This window comes from Rutilus rutilus (assembly GCF_951802725.1).
Source record: "Rutilus rutilus genome assembly, chromosome: 6".
In the NCBI taxonomy this organism is placed as follows: Eukaryota; Metazoa; Chordata; class Actinopteri; order Cypriniformes; family Leuciscidae; genus Rutilus; species Rutilus rutilus.
In genome coordinates this window covers 522,501-544,951 of record NC_140214.1, presented here as the reverse complement: position 1 = coordinate 544,951, position 22,451 = coordinate 522,501, and the positions used below count along the sequence as shown (strand labels likewise).

At 41.8% G+C, this 22,451-nt stretch overlaps 3 protein-coding genes across 3 annotated transcripts in view; 2 read left to right on the top strand and 1 right to left on the bottom strand.

Moving 5' to 3' along the window:
* The first annotated feature begins 541 nt into the window (after positions 1–541).
* Positions 542–8,208, top strand: LOC311292653 (uncharacterized protein). The gene is made up of 2 exons (XM_084412411.1): positions 542–869; positions 6,042–8,208. The coding sequence occupies exons 1-2, from the start codon at positions 602–604 to the stop codon at positions 6,887–6,889; spliced, it is 1,116 nt and encodes a 371-aa protein (XP_084268537.1). The 5' UTR covers positions 542–601; the 3' UTR covers positions 6,890–8,208.
* Positions 8,209–9,700: 1,492 nt separating this feature from the next.
* Positions 9,701–16,418, top strand: LOC311292231 (uncharacterized protein). Its single transcript, XM_084411838.1, has 2 exons — positions 9,701–9,993; positions 14,727–16,418. The coding sequence occupies exons 1-2, from the start codon at positions 9,726–9,728 to the stop codon at positions 15,605–15,607; spliced, it is 1,149 nt and encodes a 382-aa protein (XP_084267964.1). The 5' UTR covers positions 9,701–9,725; the 3' UTR covers positions 15,608–16,418.
* Positions 16,419–20,526: 4,108 nt separating this feature from the next.
* The window catches only part of LOC311292230 (ankyrin repeat domain-containing protein 34C), a 3,551-nt gene continuing 1,626 nt past the window's right edge, over positions 20,527–22,451 (bottom strand). Inside the window, exon 2 of the mRNA XM_084411837.1 lies at positions 20,527–21,741. Coding sequence (XP_084267963.1) covers positions 20,634–21,740 — 1,107 coding nt within the window. The 5' untranslated portion in view covers position 21,741 and the 3' untranslated portion in view covers positions 20,527–20,633. The remainder of the gene's footprint in view (positions 21,742–22,451) is intronic.

Genomic DNA, 22,451 nt, shown 5'->3' with positions numbered 1-22,451 from the left:
GTCAAGGGACTGACAGAAATCTCTCAGATTTCATTTAAATTATCTTCATTTGTGTTTGAAGATGAACGACGAAAGTCTTACGGGTTTGGAACGACACGAGGGTGAGTAATGACAGAATTTTCATTTTTTGGGGTGAACAAACCCCTTTAATTTTGAGATGCTCGCACAACAGTATCATGTCCAATAACTAATGAATAAATAATATATCCAATAATAAATCTTTCAATAAAAAATATAACATTTATTAAAGAAATTTATAAATAAATACAGAAATGGCTTTATGTAAGTCTTTTCTTTAGATTTTTAACTGCACTTTTTTTTCGTCTGTCTTGTTCAAGAAAAGTATTAATGAGGTGACAAGACTCTCGCAGTGTATTTGACGCTGTATTATCTTATTTTCTTGTGTTTTACTATAAAATAGCTTTTGAAAATTCATATAAATCGTGTGAAATTAGTTATCATTCATTGCGCCTTTCCTCACAATTGTCTATTTTGGACCTGCCGCTGCTCGCGTGTCTTTTACTTTGGTGAGCGTGTCCTAAAAGGTCCACAGACCGGAAACACGTCACGCCCCGAATGAGCAGGACCCAGAGAAGCAGCAATGGTGGATTATGTGTTTCTCCATAGTAATGTAACTGCAGAGAGCTTCGATAGCGAGATGAGCTCCGCGGGGATGTTCCAGACTCAGATCTCCGCGATCATGAAGGCGGCCGCGGCGGAGATCAGTCAGTTGCTGGAGGAAGAGGCTGCAGCTCTTCATCAGGAGATCCGGAGGAGGAACCAGGAGATCCAGGGGCTGAAGACTAAACTACTGAGAGTCACTGCTGAGAGATGCTCTGTCGGCGTACAGGTGGAGATCATGGACACGAGTGAGTCTGAACTGGTGACTTAATCATATAAAAAAACATCATACTGTGTTTTTGTGTGTACGAGTGAGAGTCGATAGAGGGGGTGTGTGTGTGTGTGTGTGTGTGTGTGTGTGAGTGAGTGAGTGAGAGAGAGAGAGAGAGAGAGAGAGAGGGAGAGGGGGTGTGAGAGAGAGAGAGAGAGTATGTGTTTAGGGGTTGGGGGGTGTATATATATATATGGGTGGTTGACATGACATGGCCTTTTTTTTTGGTCCAATGTGTCAATGTTAAGTAAATTATAGAAAAATATATCAAAAACTGTGGTGATATTGTTCAGAAAGTGCTGTTTTATATGGACATACAGAGCATTCATGGGTTTAATCTTCCATTTTTTCACAATTTTCAGCCAAACCAGAATAAGCTCATATGGCGTGACTGTCCCAAGCACATTTCACAAATTTTGATTTTGAATAAAAACAAGAACATGAATTCATTTTCTGTTTATTCAATCATATATTGATATCCCAGATGTCTGCTTGTGAGTCTGCTTGACTAAAAGTTCAGGCATAATATTTTGAAGCAGCCCTTAACTAAAACATTTTGTCCCGAAAATGGATATCATTAGGTGTGACGCCATATTCCTTTTTTTAAACGGGCAATTGTTTGGAGACCTTTGGGGTGTGGGGGTCCTCCTTCTTTCAGGAGGAAGAACAGCACCTTAGAAGGACACTGAAAGTTACAATCTGAGTTTTCTCTCTTCATGTTTAAAAAAAAAATCAAGTATATCCGGCACTCCTGTTTCAGTTCCCTTTTGCGCTGTCTTTTTGGTGTGACTCATTTTACACAAAAATGCCCAAATTAAATTACTTTTCAGTCAAAATTACCTTCAAAACTATATTGTCATATTGTAGTTAGCATGGTTCTAGCATGTTAGCATAAAAGCACATTGCTTAATGTCATGCTAAGTACATGAAACCTCATATGGTGTGACAAAATCATAAGGTGTGACAGGGTTTTCTTGTCACACCATATGATTATTTTGTCACACTATATGATATAAATTGCATTTAAATACGTAAATAATGCTCTTAGATAAATTTTTTATAACTAATAGTTAAGTTTATTGAATATTTCGTCCTTTTAACACATTTTGATACTATATTATGAACACATTTAATATCTATACACCAACTCAATTTGGTGAATCCCTACTATCCCATTTTCAAGCTGAATCCATGTTAAACTACAGCATTTTCTCACTCAAATGTTTCCCTTTATTTATTTATTTATTTATTTTTTCAGTTTGAGGTATTTCAGTAGATGGCGAGATAATGCGAATACAGAAAGAACAAGGAAATGATACATCAGCTTGCTGTTCGGTCATTGTTTTACTCATCCTCATTTTGAAATGAATTTATGCATTAAATAAAAACAAATGTTCAATGATTTACTATAAAGATTATTAGAATTCATGTAGTTAATATTCAGCAGATTAAAATAAAAAGTGCAACATCAAATGAATACAGTAAGTGGATTAATGAATGTGTTATAAACATGATTATTTGCTACTTTGAGCAGAACTCACTGTTTTAAAATATTTTGTGATTTTTGCTGTAACTGAAACAATGATTCACTTGTCAAACTAGGTTGGGTTGTTTGTTAAATGCAGCTAATACAGATTTTTGCATACAGATTGTTGTGTGGTGTGACATCATGCCATTTTGGTGTGACAATCAGAATTTTTAAAGATATTAAGGCTTTTTGGTAATTAATCATAAAATCATCAATGTGACAGATGGGGAATAGTGCCAGCAAAGGTTACAAGCATTGTGGTACTTTTATAACAAGGTATTCCCAAATTAATTTGAAGTGTATTGAAAGATTACAAGTAGACGTCTGTCTATGAGTGATGATAAAGTAAAATAATGCAAAATGTAACATATTTGCACATAAGAAATGCTATACTTTTATATAGTAATGATAAAGAATCAGGATAAATTGACTTACATTATCACATTATACTACCCCTTTTTAATTTAATACACAATAACATTCATGTCACACCATATGACATTTTTAGTCACTAAGACTGTAAACTAGTGAATAAATGTAAATTTTAGGACAAAATCTACAAGACCACATATATATTTGGAAATATAAGAGTTGGTAGAATATAACCCAATGAGTTCCATGACTTACATTTGAGATTTAAAAAAAAACTTTTTTTAGCCAAATATGTCAACCACCAATATATATATATATATATATACGCACACACATTTAATTAAAAATGTATATTTTTTTTACTAATTATGATTTTTTTTTACTAATTATATTTATATAATGTTTGTTTTTAAATAAATATTACCATATCATTTTTTATTATATTTATTTGAATATATAAATATAGAATGGTTTTATATAGTGACTTTTATATTTATGTTAAAACTAATAATATAGAAATTTTTGTACTTTTTACAACTCTACAGATAGAAATGACGAAGAAGTCTGAGGGGCGAGCAAACAGTCTTTATTCACTCCCAGAACTAAAAATAGAAAAGAGACTCTGTCGGCACACTGGCTCGTATAATCACAACATAAACAGTCCAAACACAATCAGTGCATGAGTCTCTCTCTCCCTGTCCCAGGTCTGTGGGGCGCTTATATCCTGCACCTCTCCGCCAATCACTGGAATTAGAGACAGGTGTTGGTTATCATGCACCCGCTCGTCTCCACACTCGTTCTCCCGCTGCAGACTTCTCATTCCCACGCCCCCCTCGCCACAACATCCACCACTCGACTCCCCACCCACCCATTTCTAGAGAGCAAGTCGCCATCTACGCCTCTGACATGTGGACCACCTTGAACTTAAATGGCTGTTAAGCTAAATGCTAACGGTGATCTACGCGTTGGAGTCCTTCATACGGTGGAGCCACTAGAGGGGCGAATGGTCCGAACAGAGATTGAATTCCCATCCCAGTAGGTAATAACGGAGGGTGAGGACGGCTAAACGCTCTCTGTTGTCTCTCTGTTTGAGAGCTTTGGACTCAGATTCAGCCCTGGCCCGCCGCTGACAGAGCAACCTTTACCTTTGGCCTGTTGGCACAGCTCTGTCCACTGGACCGGATCTGGTGCTTCCTTATTTAGTGAGATCAGTCAGCGGGCTGGTGAGCGCAGAATAATTAGGAATAAATATCTCCTATAATATCCCACCAGCACCAGTAACTGTCTCACCTCCTTTTTGTTTTTGGGAAATTCTCCATGGAGAGCCGCCCAGTGTGGAGTTTTGCTCAGAGTCCATGACATACTGAATTTCACTACGGCTGTTTGAAGGCCCCTCCTCCCAAGCCTCTTTAAAGCCAAGTACACCAAGCCAACATAAAAGTCATGACAGCACAGACCGAATGCTGTTCTAATTTGACGTAATATTACCTGAGCATTCTTTTACCAATATTTTCACAATAACATGAGTGGAGAGGAATAAAGAATGTGATCTGCATGATTGATATTCAAAACGGTATGCAAGCACTGCTTTGTTTATGGTTTGTATACCTGCAGTCTTAGTTTTACTTTCCCTTTTTGAATGGCGAATATATCTGCTTAAATCTGCTTCTGGATATCATGTTACACCCCCACCAAAGCCTCACAGGTACCCCCCCCTTAATACTCACAGGTATCTGGTTCAGCCCAGCTTGATCGCGGGCAGCCCACAGGGAGTCGGGGACCCAGATCAACGTTCCAACCTCCATTACTGGACACCAGTCCTAGAAATGACCCGGGTCCCCACATCTCCAGCAGGCCCCCTCGTGTCGCAGATCTAGTCCCCTGGAAATAACGTCCATAGGCGTGCTACTCCGTTACCTGGGAGCAGGAATAGGGCGGGAGAGGGGTTGGAGAGAGAGAGATTAGGGAGGGGCATGCCGACCCCGGGGCCAGCACCAGATGATCCTAAGCCAGCTGGATGGCCTGATTCAGTGATGCCAGGCAGTGGCACTGGACCTACTCAGCCAGTCCTCGTGGAAGCCGAGCAACGAACTGCTCCAGTGCCACCAGATCGGCCACTCCCTAGACGTCTCTTGTTTCGGCCATTAGCCACTTGCGGCAAGCATCCCGGAGCTGTTAGGCCATGACAAAAGGCCAGCTCCACTGAGGGGATGTGCTGACAATGCTGTTCAGGGAAGCGGCCGACCCGTTTAAGGATAACCATCTTTACATCGTCATAGGCCAGGAGGTTCGCTACAGGTACTTGTCGCTTTGTCACCTGTGCCTCCCCGGACAGCAGTGGGATCAGGCGCACCGGCCATTGGGTGCGCACCCATCCACATGCCTCTTATTTCAAAGAGGTCCTCAAACTCCTTTGGGTGGTCCTGTGGACCCATCTTCACCAGCGGGACATGGGCGACGGTGGGGGGTTCGTCCGAGGTGAACTCCTGGCTGAGTAACCTCTGGATGACCCACTGGTCTTCTTCCTGCGCTTGGACCAGCAGGTGGAAGCGATCCTCTTGTTCCATCCTGAGGTCCATCTGCACCTGATGTGGAGTTTGATGAAGACTGGCGAGCGACTTGACCGGGTCCGCAAGCAGCGTTGGCTGAGCTGGCCTCATGGCTTGACTTCTTCGTCTCTGGAGAACGTTCACAGATAAAAGTCCGAGTGGCAAGCAAACAGTCTTTATTCACTCCCAAAATCAAAAATAGAAAAGAGACTCTGTCGGCACACTGCCTCGTATAATCACAACATAAACAATCCAAACACAATCAGTGCATGAGTCTCTCTCTCCCTGTCCCAGGTCTGTGGGGCGCTTATATCCCACCTCTCCGCCAATCACTGGAATTAGAGACTAGTTAATTATCATGTACCTGACCTCATTATCCCTGGTCGTCTTCACACTCGTTCTCCCGCTGCAGACTTCTCATTCCCAAGCCCCCCTCGCCACAACATTCTTCTCTGATACATCCATTATGGTCTCTGTTTGCGAACAATAAACATCACCAGTTTTCAAAAAATATTTCAGTTTTAGTAATTATCAAAAAACTAATTTTGCATCAGGTAATATGGTTCATATTGTTGCAGCTTGATGTATTAACATGAAATTCAACTAATACCGACATGCTTATAGATTTTAGACCTGTAACTATTTGTTTTGTTGTAGAATTTGAATTAAAACATCTTATTGACATATGACTTCTCGACAGGTGCAACGGCTCATTCGCGGGAAGCTCAGGCTGATCATCACAGCCAGGAAAAGATCGTTGTGAAGAATCTCTCAGAGGAGAAACCTCACTTTTCACAGCAGCTGAAGCAAGAAGAGTCCGTAACGCCGCTGAAGGAACCGAAGGAAGAGGAGCTCAGCGGACTGGAGTTTGAGATGAAGATCGAACAGGTGGAAGAACAAGTGGATCAGACACTGAATCAAGTTCAGGCAAAGCAGAAGTATAAAGGAAAAAACCACTGCCGTGACGGAAGCACTAGTTTATGGTGTTCAGGGAAAGCGTTCGACCATCCGGAAAGTCTTATGGAGTCAGAGCAACATTCCCATAATTTTGCAGATCCATATGGGATTGAGGATCCGATGACCACGTCGACTCAGTCCGGTTTATTGGCTGTTCTGCAGAACGAGAGCTTTGGTGTTGCAGACATTGAGTACGACTTGAATCTACAGGATTCCTATAGAAGCTCACCCAGCACGAGCGAGTCTGACTCGACACCGTTCAACACACTCACATCGTCACATTCAAGCTCGTGTTTGCCCAAAACTCTGAATGCCGGCAAGCACACGGGCCCCAAACCCTTCCGATGTGAGGAGTGCGGGAAAGGCTTCCCACAGAGAGGGCGGCTATTAACACACAAACTAGTGCACATGGACGAAAAACCCTTCCAGTGTGAGGAGTGCGGGAAAGGCTTCACACAGAGGAAGCGTCTTTTAACACACAGACTAGTGCACACGGGTGAGAAACCCTTCCGCTGTCAGCTGTGCGGTAAGACCTTCTCCAGACAGGACAGCTGTCTCCGACACATGCGCTTGCACAGCGGACAGAGATGATGAACCTGGAAACGATCACACACACAGGGTTTTTCATATCATGTTTCAAAGTGAGATTTCTTATAATTGTTACTGTGTTGATATTAGCTTCTGTTGCATATCGTCATTAAGGCCTTGTGGCGATCAGGACGAGGCTGAGGGCCGTGAGAGAACGGCACGAAGCCGATGGCATGATTGCTAATGAGCGTCACCGGCCCGACGTCTCGTATCTCTCACGGAGGAGCGACGGCAGTGAAGGGCGAGAGAGGACAGGCCTGGATTTATGTTTCTGTTTTATTATGTGTGGCAGAGTCCTGCACGGGTTCGGGTACCCGCGGGTCGGACACGGGCTAAACACGGGTTTAAAACAATCACATGCGAACTTAAAAATATATGCATATTTTTAGGAACATATCTACAAAAATATGCCTGTATTTCAAGTTGATAAAATAATTTTAAAACCACATCAGTTTATCTGTGCCCACGCCCTCCCAGGAGTCTCTATACCTACTTTCACTTTTAAAAATTCCTCATAACCACGCGCACGATCTGCTTGCAGTCGTCGAGATGGATGCAGGAGGAGTTGAAGAAAAGAATAGCTAGTGGAGATGGTAAAGTTGTCGACAATACGTCATCGAAAATCAAGTCCAGTGTGTGGGAGAAATTTGGAGTTATCTGAAGAAAACAATATTGTGAAAGGCTTTGCTGCATTTCGTGTTGGAAAGCCGCAAATGTGGAACTTCATCGCTGAGGAAGCACGCAGATAACTGTGGTAACAAACCAAGCAGTTCTGTCAAAGAGTATTTTTCTAATTTAACACTGTTCAGTATGCGTGGTGTGCAGGGCGTGTTTGAACCCAAAATTGTCAGATGTAGGCTAGGCGAAATTGCGCGGCATATAGTGTTGTAGCCGCGTCTGTTCGATTGGTAAAATGTTATAAGGCTTCTCAGTTTTGTCGTAACGTTAGCCATGTTCTTCATGTACCGGCCTTTTGACAGCTTCGGCTGTTAACGGTCGTGTAATAACTTCTGTATGACCTGGCAATAAGCATTTTTGTAAGTGTGTCTATAATGTGATAGTCTAAACTGGTTTTATTTCGGTTGCGGGTCGGGTGTCGGTTCTATTTTAAGCGGGTCGGGTGTCGGTTCTATTTTAAGCGGGTCGGGTGCAGATTTTAATTAGTGCTGCTGTCGGAAAGCGGTTCGGATGCGGCTTTAAGCACTGCGGGTACAGGCGGTGCGGATTTACAATATCGGACCCGTGCAGGAGTCTGATGTGGTGGCGGCAGTCATTCGTTTTGTATTTGTTTATATTATTTAATAAAGTGTGTGTTAAACGTTCGCCGCTTCCCGCCTCTCACTGGTTCTTGCTGAAGCTCAAACGTGCTGCGTAACACGAGAATGAACCTCACTGGTTCTCTCACTTCAAGTAAACATGCTTGAGCTTCCTTTTACCATATCTGATGTGTGCATAGATGAATGTGTATATGTGAATAAAATATAAAATATGTTTAGTATAAATATATATGTTTAGTATAATATATTCGTGCAGTATAAAGTGATCGAGTCTCTTAAAGCTGCAGTCGCAAGTCTGGCAGCTTGAGGGGACTTAGCCAAAATTCTGAATGTTTACAAACCTCATGCCCCTCCCCCACTACCAGCGAGCACCCTCCCAGCGAGCACCCTCCCAGTGCTCCTCAGTGCGTGTGCACCAGATCTTCAGTGAACCGTCCGTCTCTTCAGCATCGATCAACACCATGGACTCGGAGGTAGGCTGCCCTGGCTAATCTACCCATAGATAGCAATAACCGAGGAATTAGAAGCTTGTTAGTAGATTTCCTCTCCGCCATCACGCTTCCTACAATCCAACACACCTGCGAACCTGCGTGTGCATGTGATGTTGTAACGTGCGCGGGGGAGGGGGATCTGTGGCGTGTGCACGAACTGTGATTGACAGTCAGATCTCACACAGCCCTGCGCTGATTGGACCAGAAGAACCGGGAGCGGTGGATTTTTGCAAAACAGCACGGGGCGTGCAAAGCGCAGGTTTTTTTCTTTCTAAAATCGGCTGATTTATGCTGTCGGAGCATAGTGTCGGTTTCAGTGAATATGATCAAAAAAATCTTGCCGACTGCAGCTTTAAGAATTTCTATATATTTTTTATTAAACCACTCAGTTCATATGGATTAGTTTTACAATCTCTGTTAAGCATGTAAGTGGTAGTTTCATAGACTGTCAAGGGACTGACAGAAATCTCTTAGATTTCATTTTAAATATCATCATTAGTGTTTGAAGATGAACGGAAGTCTTACGGGTTTGGAAGGACACGAGGGTGAGTAATTAATGACAGAATTAAAAATTTTGGGTGAACAAACCCTTTAATCTTGAGATGCTCGCACAACAGGATCATGTCCAATAACTAATGAATAAATAAGAATAAGAAATGCTTAAACTACAGTACAACAGTATGTCAAATTGTAGATAAATAAATGACGTTTAAATAAATAAAATAAAACAATATTGAGAAAATCATATACATAAATGTCTTCATGCAAGTCTTTTCTTTAAATATTGAACCACATTTTTTTCGTCTGTCTTTTTCAAGAAAAGTATTAATGATGTGAAAATGACTCTCGCAGTGTATTTGACGCTGTATTATCTTATTTTCTGGTGTTTTTACTATAAAATAGCTTTTGAAAACCCATAAATCAATGAGTTATCATTCATTGCGCCGTTCCTCACAATTGTCTATTTTGGACCTGCCGCTGCTCGCGTGTCTTTTACTTTGGTGAGCGTGTCCTAAAAGCTCCACAGTTCACCGGAAACACGTCACGCCCCCGAATGAGCAGGAAGCAGCAATGGTGGATTATGTGTTTCTCCATAGTAATGTAACTGCAGAGAGCTTCGATAGCGAGATGAGCTCCGCGGGGATGTTCCAGACTCAGATCTCCGCGATCATGAAGGCGGCCGCGGCGGAGATCAGTCAGTTGCTGGAGGAAGAGGCTGCAGCTCTTCATCAGGAGATCCGGAGGAGGAACCAGGAGATCCAGGGGCTGAAGACTAAACTACTGAGAGTCACTGCTGAGAGATGCTCTGTCGGCGTACAGGTGGAGATCATGGACACGAGTGAGTCTGAACTGGTGACTTAATCATATAAAAAAACATCATACTGTGTTTTTGTGTGTATGAGTGAGAGTCGATAGAGTGTGTGTGTGTGTGTGTGTGTGTGTGTGTGTGTGTGTTGGGGGGTGGGGGATTTGGGGGGGGGGGTGCTAAATGTAATAAAAACAATTCAATGCTGATATATATATATATAGGCTATATATATAGATGATAGATAGATTATATAAATATAAAAATCACCATTATGTTTATATCTCATGGTGAATAGAATCCCCACAATAGCACAAATCTGCAAAACAATATATATATATACAGTAGTCAACATTTGTGGATCAAAAAAGTTCATCGACATTGTCCTAAGACAAGAATGGGTGTTGTTCAAAATTCATGTATAACTTTGATGAAAGGTTTTTATCCACTTCAATATTTGACTACTGTATATTACCATAGAATTGTTTATATTTACTTTAATATATAAATATATATATGGTGACTTTTATATTTATGTTAAAACTAATATTATAGAAATATAATACTATATAATAATAAAATATAATGAAATGTTTTATATATTAAAACAAATATTTGAAATGTTACTTTTCTGTAATGTTAGTAAAAATAATAAGTATAACATTTGTAATATAAATATATTATAATTATTAAAACTGAATTAGTTTTTGAAAACTGGTCATATTTATTTTATGTTAAAAATATTTTGCAATAAAATATTGTTCTTAAAATGTTTAACTTTTTCTCTAAATAATTATTTATTACTAATTTTATACGTATGTATTGTAGGAGCTGCTGTTACTTTCACTGTTCATATTATTGATCTATCATATTTTGACTTTAATAGTACAGTAAATATTTAGAGCTGCTCCAGCAAAGCTCAACCAGTCAAGAGCAGTGAGTGATTTTCGCTGTCTTTCATTGTTAGCGATATTAGGCTGCTGTCACTTTAAGAGCTGCACGTATCCAACAAACTGTTACACGTGTGTATTCTTTTGTAAGCCGCCACCCCCCCCATGGGGGGCATTTCTAGAGAGAAAGTCGCCTACAGCCATTTACGCCTTACGCCTGTGAACTACCTTGAACTTAAAAGGTTGTGAAGCTAAATACCAACGGGTGATCCGCGTGTTGGTATCCTTCATACGGTGGAGCCACTAGAGGGGCGAATGGAGATTGAATTCCCATCCCAGTAGGTAATAACGGAGGGTGAGGATGGCCAAACGCTCTTTTCCAATGGTGCTGTATCTGGTCTCTCTGTTTGAGAGCTTTTCGCTCCTCTGACCACCTGGGACAGGACTGCACCCCAGCCCCATGTCCGCAGTTTGTCTGCAACAAAAAATGGAGATCAAAGTTAGGAGAGTGTAAGAGCGGGCCGCCACACAGGGCAGCCTTTACTTTGGTTAGGGTCTGTTGGTACAAATCTGTCCACTGGACCGGATCTGGTACTTCCTTATTTAGAGAGATCAGTCAGCGGGCTGGTGAGCGCCGAAGAATTAGGAATAAATATCTCCTATAATATCCCACCTGCCCCAGTAACTGTCTCACCTCCTTTTTGGTCTTGGGACTTCAGCAGTTTGATCAGTTATCGTTTTATCAATTTGGAGACGCACCTGCCCATGTCCCAAGTGGAAACCCAGATAACGTGCCTCCATACGCCCAATTGCACACTTCCGCTGGTTCGCTGTGAGTCCAGCGATCTGAGGACAGCGCGCAGATGTTCCAGATGCCAATCATGACTTTATATGATTCAAGGTAGGCAGTGGCATCCGCGGAATGAGGCTTGAGGATTTTGTCCATGAGATGCTGAAAGGTGGCGGGAGCCCTGAACTGAAGAGTAATAAATTGGTGTAATCTGAATGGCGTTGTGAAAGCTATGGTGATAAGGGGAACTGCCAGAACCCTTTTGTCAAATCCAGTGCCTAACCTAACCGATCAAGCTGCTCATCAACTTGGGGCATTGGATAAGCATTGAATTTTGACACAGCATTCCCCCTTCTATTGTACCAAAACTATCAGGCTCGCCTAGCCTGGTTTACACCAGACCCTTCTCAGTCGTAACTGAGAGTGGGTCTGGGGAAGCTTCAGTCACATCCCATTTCCAAAGGGGCGTCACCAACGGACGTCGCTCAAATGCCTCTAGGCGCAATTGGATAGACCTAAAACCAATCAGAGCGATCGTCATCGTGTAAAGCCCGCCTCAACGTTTGTGATTGGTGCCAAGATTTGGAAAGATTGGAAATGGGCTTGAATGGGCTCTTGGCCAGACTGACTTGCAGAGCAAATCTAAATTTGCCGGAAGTTCGTCTGGGTTTTCCCAGGCTAGGGCTTGTCCAGTCGTTATGCGATTCTTCTATTACTCTAAACTCTAGCATGGCCTTTAATTCGTCCTGTACCACTTTTTTCTTGTGTTCATGTAAACTACAGGGATGGCTGCGTGCCACTTCCCCAGGGATTGTTTCAATATGGTGCTGTATGAGGTCTGTGAAAACATCTGCAAAATCTGCTTGCCACTTTGCTAAATCGGTGAGCTGCAGCGGCGAGAGGTGATCTCCCCCGGAGCAAGCGGTTTGGTTTTGACAGCTGCTGCTGGCCCGAGATCTTCCTCTGTCGGATCGGCTGTTGCTAACTCAACCGACCTCACCTCATTCCAGCCTTTTAAAAGATTGAGATGATAAATTTGACATGAATCACCCCTGTCTGTTCGTCTTACCTCATAATCGAGATCCCCAACTCACCGTGCAACCACAAAAGTTCCTTGCCACTTCGCGAGTAACTTAGAACTGGACGTTAGAAGTAATATCAGCACTCCCGCTGTAAATTGATGTTGTTGCGTACCCCTGTTGTACAGCTGACTCTGTCTGTCCAGTGCCTGGAGCAAATTCTCCATGGAGAGCCGCCCAATGTGGAGTTTTGCTCAGAGTCCATGACATACTGAATTTCACTACGGCTGTTTGAAGGCCCCTCCTCCCAAGCCTCTTTAAAGCCAAGTGCACCAAGCCAACAGTCAGCCATCGGGCAGCGTCAGGCTGTGTTTAAGCATTGGCCGACTTGTCTTCCGCACCGTTTTTCGGTTCCTTGCCACTGTTGCCTTTGGCTTGCTCAGTTGGGGATACTTAATTTAATTAATCAATCAACAATACTATTGATCAGCATTACCAAACGTGGACGTTTTACACTAGAAACTAACACTGATGTACTATTTTATTTAATGCTGTGAAGCTGCTTTGATACAATCTGTATTGTGAAAAGCGCTATATAAATAAAGTTGACTTGACTTGACTTGACTTGACCGTTGACTTTAGTCGGATGTTGTTGTTTTAGTTTTTTTGCCAATTCAACATGTAGAATCAGCGTTAGGCCGTCGGTGTGAGAGAGAACCTCTGATTGGCTGTTTGATCATCCAGTTTGATCGGGGGCAGCCCACGGGGAGTCAGTGACCTGGATCACCGTTCCCATCTCCATTACTGGACACCGGTCCTAGAAATGACCCAGGAAAATAACTCCAGCAGGCCCCCTCGTGTCGCAGATCTAGCCCCCTGGAAATAACTTGCCCGCTGTGGGGTTCGAGGAGGCGTGATACTTCGTTACCTGGGAGCAGGAATAGGGCAAGAGAGAGCAGAAAGAGAGGGGTTGGAGAGAGAGAGATTAGGGAGGGGCATGCCAACCCCGGGGCACGGCACTAGATGATCCTCAGCCAGCTGGATGGCCTGATTCAATGATGCAGGGCGGTGGCACTGGACCCACTCACCCGTTCTACGTAGAAGCCGAGCAATGAACTGCTCCATTGTTTCGGCCATCAGCAACTTGCGGCAAGCGTCCCGGAGCTGTTAGGCCATGACAAAAGGGCAGCTCCACTGAGAGGAAGCGCTGACAATGCTGTTCAGGGGAGCGACCGACCCGTTGAAGGATGACCCGCTTTAGATCGTCATAGGCCAGGAGGTTCGCTACAGGTACCTGTTGCTCTGCCACCTGTGCCTCCCCGGACAGCAGTGGGATCAGGCACACCTGCCCCACCCACATGCCTCTTATTTCAAAGAGGTCCTCAAACTCCTTTGGGTGGTCCTGTGGACCCATCTTCACCAGCGGGACGTGGGCGACGGTGGGGGGTTCGTCTAAGGTGAACTCCTGGCTGAGTAACCTCCAGATGACCCACTGGTCTTCTTCCTGCGCTTGGACCAGCAGGTGAAGCGATCCTCTTGTTCCATCCTGAGGTCCATCTGCACCTGATGTGGAGTTCGATGAAGACTGGCGAGCGACTTGACCGGGTCCGCAAGCAGCGTTGGCTGAGCTGGCCTCATGGCTTGACTTCTTCGTCTCTGGAGAACGTTCACAGATAGAAATGACGGAGGTCTTATAAGTGCCCCAGGTCTGTGGGCGCTTATATCCCACCTCTCCGCCAATCACTGGAATTAGAGACTAGTTAATTATCATGTACCTGACCTCATTATCCCTGGTCGTCTTCACACTCGTTCTCCCGCTGCAGACTTCACATTCCCACGCCCCTCTCGCCACAACATCCTTCTTTGATACATCCATTATGTTCTCTGTTTGCGAACAATAAACATCACCAGTTTTCAAAAAATATTTCAATTTTAATAATTATAATCAAGCTATTTTTGCACTAAGGAATATGGTTCATTAGCCTAATGATTGTTTAGACTAGGAACTAGTTGTTTTGTTGTAGAATTTGAATTAAAACATCATATTGACATATGACTTCTCAACAGGTGTAACGGCTCATTCGCGGGAAGTTCAGACTGATCATCACAGCCAGGAAAAGATCATTGTGAAGAATCTCTCAGAGGAGAAACCTCACTTTTCACATGCGGCGGATGTGAATTCACAGCTTTTGAAACAAGAAGAGTCTGTAACGCCACTGAAGGAACCGGAGGAAGAGGAGCTCAGCGGACTGGAGTTTGAGATGAAGATCGAACAGGTGGAAGAACTTGTGGATCAGACACTCAATCAAGTTCAGGCAAAGCAGAAGTGTGAAGGACAAAACCACTGCCATGACGGAAGCACTCGTTTATGGTGTTCAGGGAAAGCGTTCGACCATCCGGAAAGTCTTATGGAGTCAGAGCAACATTCCCAGAATTTTACAGATCCATATGGGATTGAGGATCCGATGACCACGTCGACTCAGTCCGGTTTATTTGCTGTTCTGCAGAACGAGAGCTTTGGTGTTCCAGACATTGAATACGACTTGAATTTTCAGGATTCCCACAGACACTCACCCACAACGAGCTCGTCTGACTCGACGCCGTTCAACACACTCACATCGTCACATTCAAGCTCGTGTTTGCCCAAAACACTGCCACAGAGTCTGAATGCCGGCAATCACACAGGACACAAACCCTTCCGATGTGAGGAGTGCGGGAAAGGCTTTTCACAGAGGACTCGGCTGTTAACACACAGACTAGTGCACACGGGTGAGAAACCCTTCCGATGTGAGGAGTGCGGGAAAGGCTTCACACAGAGGACCCGTCTTTTAACACACAGACTAGTGCACACGGGTGAGAAACCCTTCCGCTGTCAGCTGTGCGGTAAGACCTTCTCCAGACAGGACAACTGTCTCAGACACGTGCGCTTGCACAGCGGACAGAGATGATGAACTTGGACTCGATCACACACACACAAGGTTTTTCATGTCGTGTCTCAAAGTGAGATTTCTTAGAATTTTAACTGTTGATATTAGCCTCTGTTGCATTTCTGCATTAAGGCCTGTTTCACACATCTTACACCTTTATTATGCAACTTCTCCCTTGCCATGAAAATAATGTTTCATGATGATCAAGTTTGTAACAATACCCAGGGTTATTATAGTTAAACTTGACCATAAAACAACTTTCGGTACTCAGTCCCTCAGCAAAAATGAAATGATACTGAAACCACCAGTAGGTGGCGGCAAACATTGGCTTAACGAGTGAGTCATTGAATCATTCACTCATCCGATTCGTTCAAAACGGCTGATTCGTTCAAAACGGCTGATTCATTCAGGCACAAAGCAGAAGTGACTTAGTGAGTCGTCGAGTCATTCATTTGAACTATTCATTCAAAAAACGCGGATTCATTCGGTGACGAAACTGAATCTCTGCTGTTCTGAGATGTGTAATGGCTCTAAAGTTTAGAACTATTTTCATTGGCAAAATAGAGGAAAAAATATATAATATTGTGTCTAAATGTAAGTCACTTAATAGCCTATTAACTTGTTCATTATTATAACTTAGCCTATTAACTCAATTGTTTATTGAATTGTTTGTTGGCCTATAAAATAATTTTCACATTTGCAAACGTGCTGATATACGACAATTCACCATGACGTCACAACAGTAATAGACGTTCTTCCGGGTGGCAAAAGCCGAAGCGTTCCTATGGCAACGCTAGTAAATTGCTTGGAAGGGAGGCCCACCGTCGACAGTAAAAATGTAATAAAAAATATATATATTTCCTATCATAGTCATTAAATGGTTTTCCTGAGGTAAATGTTATGTGACAATTGTTTTCCAGCTGTTATATTGACCTTTGCGCGGTTGAAAAACACTGATTGGTCGATATTATGTATGAGGAATATACATTTCGGTAAGTTGCGTGAGAAAATGGATGTGTGGCGTGAGAGCGTGTGAAAAGTGACAATTGCGTGAGTCTCACTGAGGTTAGAGTGGGCAGAACCTCTTTTACTTCAGGCAGTGACTGGCAATGAGTCTGATCTTCAAAAGAGACAAGTTTACTATTAGTCTCGAATTTCCCCGGCGGAAGATAAATGCTCTGCTGTGATTTTGTAGATGGACCGGTTTGAGAATACACGAAGCAGAGTTGAAGGGCAAGCAGGGTTGGCAGCAGAAATGTGAACGTTGGATGAATCATATAATTTAGGGGATCGTTAAGATTTCCTACTTTTGACGACACGACGTCCACTCGCTATAACCTCCTCACCCACAGGAAATCAATGAAACCCCTACAGCTTTTGCTGTATATCTGGCAGCGCAAACACAACACGTTTTCATCATCGTTTCAACTTTGATCAACAACGTTTTTAACTATGTAACTGTTGCAGTCGCCGGCTGGATCTCTTCAGTTAGTCAGTGGAAGCCGCTCGCGTTCTGCCACCTGGAAGTATCGTGGTGCCTATTGTTTACAAACATTCTGAAAAGGCCTATACGGGAAAAATTGTAAAATATTATAAACGGTTTTTATTTTTTTATATATATATACGGAGACTTTTTTTTTCACCGTATCTTTTTGGAAGTATTTTTTATTAATTTTGGTAGCATTTTTGCCCCAAGTCACATTATTTAATGTACCTGGGATAACATGAACTAACAATGAACAGTTGTGTGTTTATTAACTAATGTTAACAAAGGTTAATAAATACTGTAACAGATGTGTTGCTCATTGTTAATGTTAATTAAAGCATTAACTAACCTTAACTAATGGGACCTTATTGTAAAGTATTACCAAATTTGTTATAAATAAATAATAAAACAAAACTTCAAATAAAATTAAAATGAAAGCAGAAAATATAAAACTAATTCAAAATATTAATAAAAACTATCATAGTATCATGATGAAATTCGGAAACTTTCCCGGCTCAAATTTTTTATTTTGTTAATATTAGTTCTGGTGAAAGACAAACATAAAGAGCCTTGAAAGCCAATATATTAAATTTCATGACTGTATATTGTCCGAGTAATCCACTGTTCTGTAGAGGAGGATCAAAATGACATTTTCTCATTTCATTCAGATTTGGAGTTAAATTACAGCAAGCTAAAAATGACTTTTGAAAGATATAAATATTTTAATCAGTTTCAGAGATATTTGGAAGAAGGGATATTAATTTTAACAGCTTCTGAAGCTAGCAAGAATTTAAATCATAACTACGTTTGAAACGAATGTCACACCTTCTAGGAAAGGGTTTGCTCTCCCAACACATATTACCGGGATTCACATCAATAAACCATTGAAAATGGGGAAAATTCAACAATTTGGACTTGGAGCTGAATTGAGATCCCAATAACTGTGGGATTGAACTGTATTGGGCCTTAAAAATGAAGATACCAAAAGGGAAGTTTATTAAGAACCAGAATGTAAAATCATACTGAGATATCTTTTAATACTTCTTGAGTTAAAAGCATGCAAACTTTGGAAAAAGAGCATTTATCGCACTCGGGACAGGAATGTTCTATCCAATTGTTTTTATAGGGGGAAACAATGCATTTCTAGTTTCAACATTATTTGTTCTTCAGATATTCCACTTTAAAAGAAAAAAATATCGGCTGTATGAAAAATGACCCAAATCTGTTTTTTGACCATGGAAATGGCCTTGTACAATTGGACAATTTACTCATGGAGCCACATTGAGATCCCCATATCTCTGAAACTGGACCATATTGGGCCTTAAAAATGAAGATATCAAAAGAAAAGTTTGTTAGGAACCAGAATATAAAAGGATATTAAGATATGTTTAATACTTCTTGAGTTACAGGCATGCAAACTTTGGGGGGGAAGTCATGAAAAGTGCTTTTTCCCCATATTTGAACTGTCACGGTTGGTATATAATGCAACAAAGATTACAAAAGTCAACAGATTTCATTAATAGATCTATCAATATCTGTGTAAAACTAAATTAATGATGCTGTCATCTTTCTAAAGTAATTTTTAGCCCCCTGTAATTTGGCTCCGAATCTCCTCCTCTACAAAATAGCAGATTACTTAGTAAATATTCCTCCATGAGATAATATTTTGCTTTTCAACTTTTTTTTCCCTTTTTTTTCTTTATGTTTGTCTTTCCCCAGAAAAGAAGTGATCAAAATCCAGGGACCTCTAGTTGAGTTGAACACTGCTAATCCACTTATAATTTTTTAAGGAAATATTTAATGTCATAAATTTGTTATTAATAATAATAATATATTTCATTTGTAATGTGCCGTTCTTATACTCAAAGCGCTATTAAAAAAAACAAGCAAAATAATACATAAAATATGATGTGATATTGTTGGACGCGTGTGTGAAACAGGCCTGATGCTGAAAGCTGATGTTTGGATCTTTAATGTTTTATCATATTCACTTTAATCTGAATTTCACATTTGAGATTGTCAATCAAACGCGTTGATGTAATCCTCAGGGATCTTGCTCTGTGTTTCACAGATTTGACCCTGGATTAACCCTCAGTAATCATGACTGTATATTTGTAAACCCTGGGTTATTTGCATATTTACGAGTTATATTTTAAGTTAATATGAACATTTGTTGTTAGGCAAGTACAGCATGTGATGCGCATGTTTTAATAACTGATCATCCATCTGTGGAAATGTTGCCTCGTCTCTTGTTACTCCACTTGACACACTCTAGTTATTTCCGAAGGTGTCATTTGACAACGTACATGAATATTTAAGTAAGTTCTCTTTAAGTAAAAGGTAAGTGCTGTTGAGATTATGATTATGATGATTGATTTTTCCGAGCTGCTGCGTTTGAACTTGCGGTTTCAAATTGCAGTCGTGAAACTCCAGGTTTCCTAAAGCTGTTAACCCAGGGTTCATGATCCATCGAGCGACGCTGATTGTTTGAATACATTTTCCTGCTCACAGAATATGAACAATGTTTTAACGTTTCTTTAATGTGTTGACATTTATGTATTAAATAAATGCATATCTGTATTGATGCATTTGTGCAGCTGTGCTATTTGTTTTTTCTCATTAAACTCTTAGTTTCAGATTGAACAAACGTATTAACCGCTTCATTTCTGTGCTTAACAGTGTGTGTGTGTGTGTGTGTGTGTGTGTGTGATTTTGAATAATATTTAAAATATTATTTTGATCTCAGATTATGACATGGTCATTTCAAAGAGAACTAAGTTATTGTTATATTTTAGATTGTGGGAGTTAAAAGAGTTGCAAATTTGGTTTCATGTTGATTTATTTATTTATTTTTAATAATCACCCAAATAAATAGTGAGGTTAAATTAATAGGTTAAAATAGGTCTTTTTTTATTGTATGTATATATATATAATTTTATTTTTTATTTTATGTACACAGTCATTTATTTAGTGACTAAATGTTTTTTTTAATAACGACCAACCAGCAATAAATCAGATGTTTTTTTTCTCCTTTATTTATCTTCCTAAAACAGTGTTTTTTACAGTTTCAAGTTAATGATATTTAATTGTCAGAGTTCTTTGGTGGTTTTATTTTTATAAAAATAATAATAGCCAGCCAGGTTATTTTTTCTCCTTGTTTATTTATGTACGTGTATTAATTTATTTAGTGGCAAATGTTGTTGTTGTTCAGTAAATAACCAACCAGGAAAAAGTCAGGTTATTTTATGTATTTGTTTATTTATTTACATTTATTTATTAATTTAGTGGCAATTTTTTTTTAAATAACAACAAATCAGCAATAAGACTGATAATATTAAATAAATAAATACAAATCTTATTTATTTACATTTATCCCAAAAAAAATGAATAACCAACCAGCAATAAGTCAGATTATTTATTTATTTATTTACATTTACTAATTTATTCAGTGGCAAGTTGTTCTCTTTTCTAGTGTCAAAATTATTGTTATTTTTTTTAGTAAAAAAGGCAGATTTCAGGTTCATGATATTTAATGTCCGAGTGTTATCACAGAAGCCGTGTTCACAGCAGATCCGGCGTCTCCTGGAGCTGGAGCGAGTGACGGCGTGCCGGACCCAAAGCAAGAGGGTCCCGGATCGGCTCGTTCCCACCGGAGCGATCGGGAAGAGGAGGCAAGAACCCACTCATCTGCTCTCTGGACTTCTTCTTGTTCCCCGAGTGAAGCCCGTCAGGAGGAGCCAGAAACAGGGAGCCGGTTCTGTGTACGGAAGGGAACCCGAATGGCGTCCGGTGGAGGAGTGTGTCCGAGCCGGACAGCGTGAGTTTGAGTGACGGCGCCGGGAGGAGATCCGGTAACGTGTTTCTCCGCTCTGATGCGTCCCTGAGCTTCACGTCTCTTTCCTCCACTTGAAAACCTCTGCGAAGTGAGTCTTTCTCCTCGTTTCCCTCTTCGACCGCGTCTTCCAGGCTCTTCTCGTAGGTCTGGCTAAGATGCGCGAGGTTTTGGATGGCGAGCCACGGTTCGGACCGCAACCGGCTTCTGCTCCGCGCCGGAGAACCGTCGGCTCGGAAACTAAAGATGTTTTCGCCTTCGGAGTTCGGAGAGTTCGTGTTGAGCTCGATGTCCGAGGGAGACATGCAGGCGACGGGCGAGGTGTCGGGCGATGGTGGGACGTTCAGATAGCGGCTAGCACTAGCGTCGCAGCTCAGATCCGTGGCTATGATGATGATCTCGCGTCCTCGGGATCTGCAGGCGTCCAGGAGAACCGTTAGCGTGTCCGGATCCTGCGCGTTAATGGCGTAGACAAGTGCCGACGCTCCGGAGTAATCCTCCATAGTGGCGTCGGCTCCGGCTACGATGAGAGCGGATGCTAGCTCGGCTCCGGCTCGCTCCATGCAGGCGTACATCAGCGCCGTGCGGCCCGTCTTGTCCTGGATGTTCGGGTCGGCCCGGTTACTCAGGAGAAACTGGATGACCCTCAGCATGGGTTCTGACGGGTTGGCGCGGAGAGATCGGCAGGCGGCGAGTAGAGGCGTCTCTCCTCTCGCGTTCCTCTCGTTCACCTGAGCGCCTCCTTCCACCAGCACACGCACCAGACGCAGTTTCCCCAGCTGAGCCGCGGTGATGAGCGGACGCCCGTCCGTCAGGAAACACGCCGGCTCCGCCATCCTGTGGACACACACACACACACACACACACACACACACACACACACACAAACAAACAAACAAACACACACACAGAAACAAACACACACACACACACAAACATACACACACAAACACACACACACACACACACCCACACAAACAAACAAACACACACACACACACACACACACACACACACAATCACACACACCCACACACACAAACAAACAAACAAACAAACACACACACAGAAACAAACACACACACACAGACAAACATACACACCCACACACAAACAAACACACACACAGACAAACAAACACTCACTCACACAAACACACACACACACACACACACACACACACAAACACTCACTCACACAAACACACAGACACACACACACACACACACACAAACAAACATACACACACGCAAACAAACACTCACTCACACAAACACAAAGACACACACACACACACAAACAAACATACACACAGAAACAAACACACACACACAAACACACACACACACACACACACAAACACACACACACACACACACACAAACACACACACTTTTTTAATAAAAAGTCCATATTTACATACTAAGTCATAATTATGCGATAAAAACCTGACAGTCATAATTGTGATATTCTAATTAATGACATGAAAAGTCAATTATGCTATAAAAAGCAACAATTATGACAGTCAAAATTGACATACTGTCATA

What these genes read in the sequence shown, in the direction of transcription:
- LOC311292653 (XM_084412411.1), top strand. Translation starts at nt 602, where the DNA reads ATGGTGGATTATGTGTTTCTCCATAGTAATGTAACTGCAGAGAGCTTC. An exon ending in GGTGGAGATCATGGACACGA is followed by an intron (nt 870 to 6,041) that starts GTGAGTCTGAAC and finishes ACTTCTCGACAG; the next exon opens with GTGCAACGGCTCATTCGCGG.
- LOC311292231 (XM_084411838.1), top strand. Translation starts at nt 9,726, where the DNA reads ATGGTGGATTATGTGTTTCTCCATAGTAATGTAACTGCAGAGAGCTTC. An exon ending in GGTGGAGATCATGGACACGA is followed by an intron (nt 9,994 to 14,726) that starts GTGAGTCTGAAC and finishes ACTTCTCAACAG; the next exon opens with GTGTAACGGCTCATTCGCGG.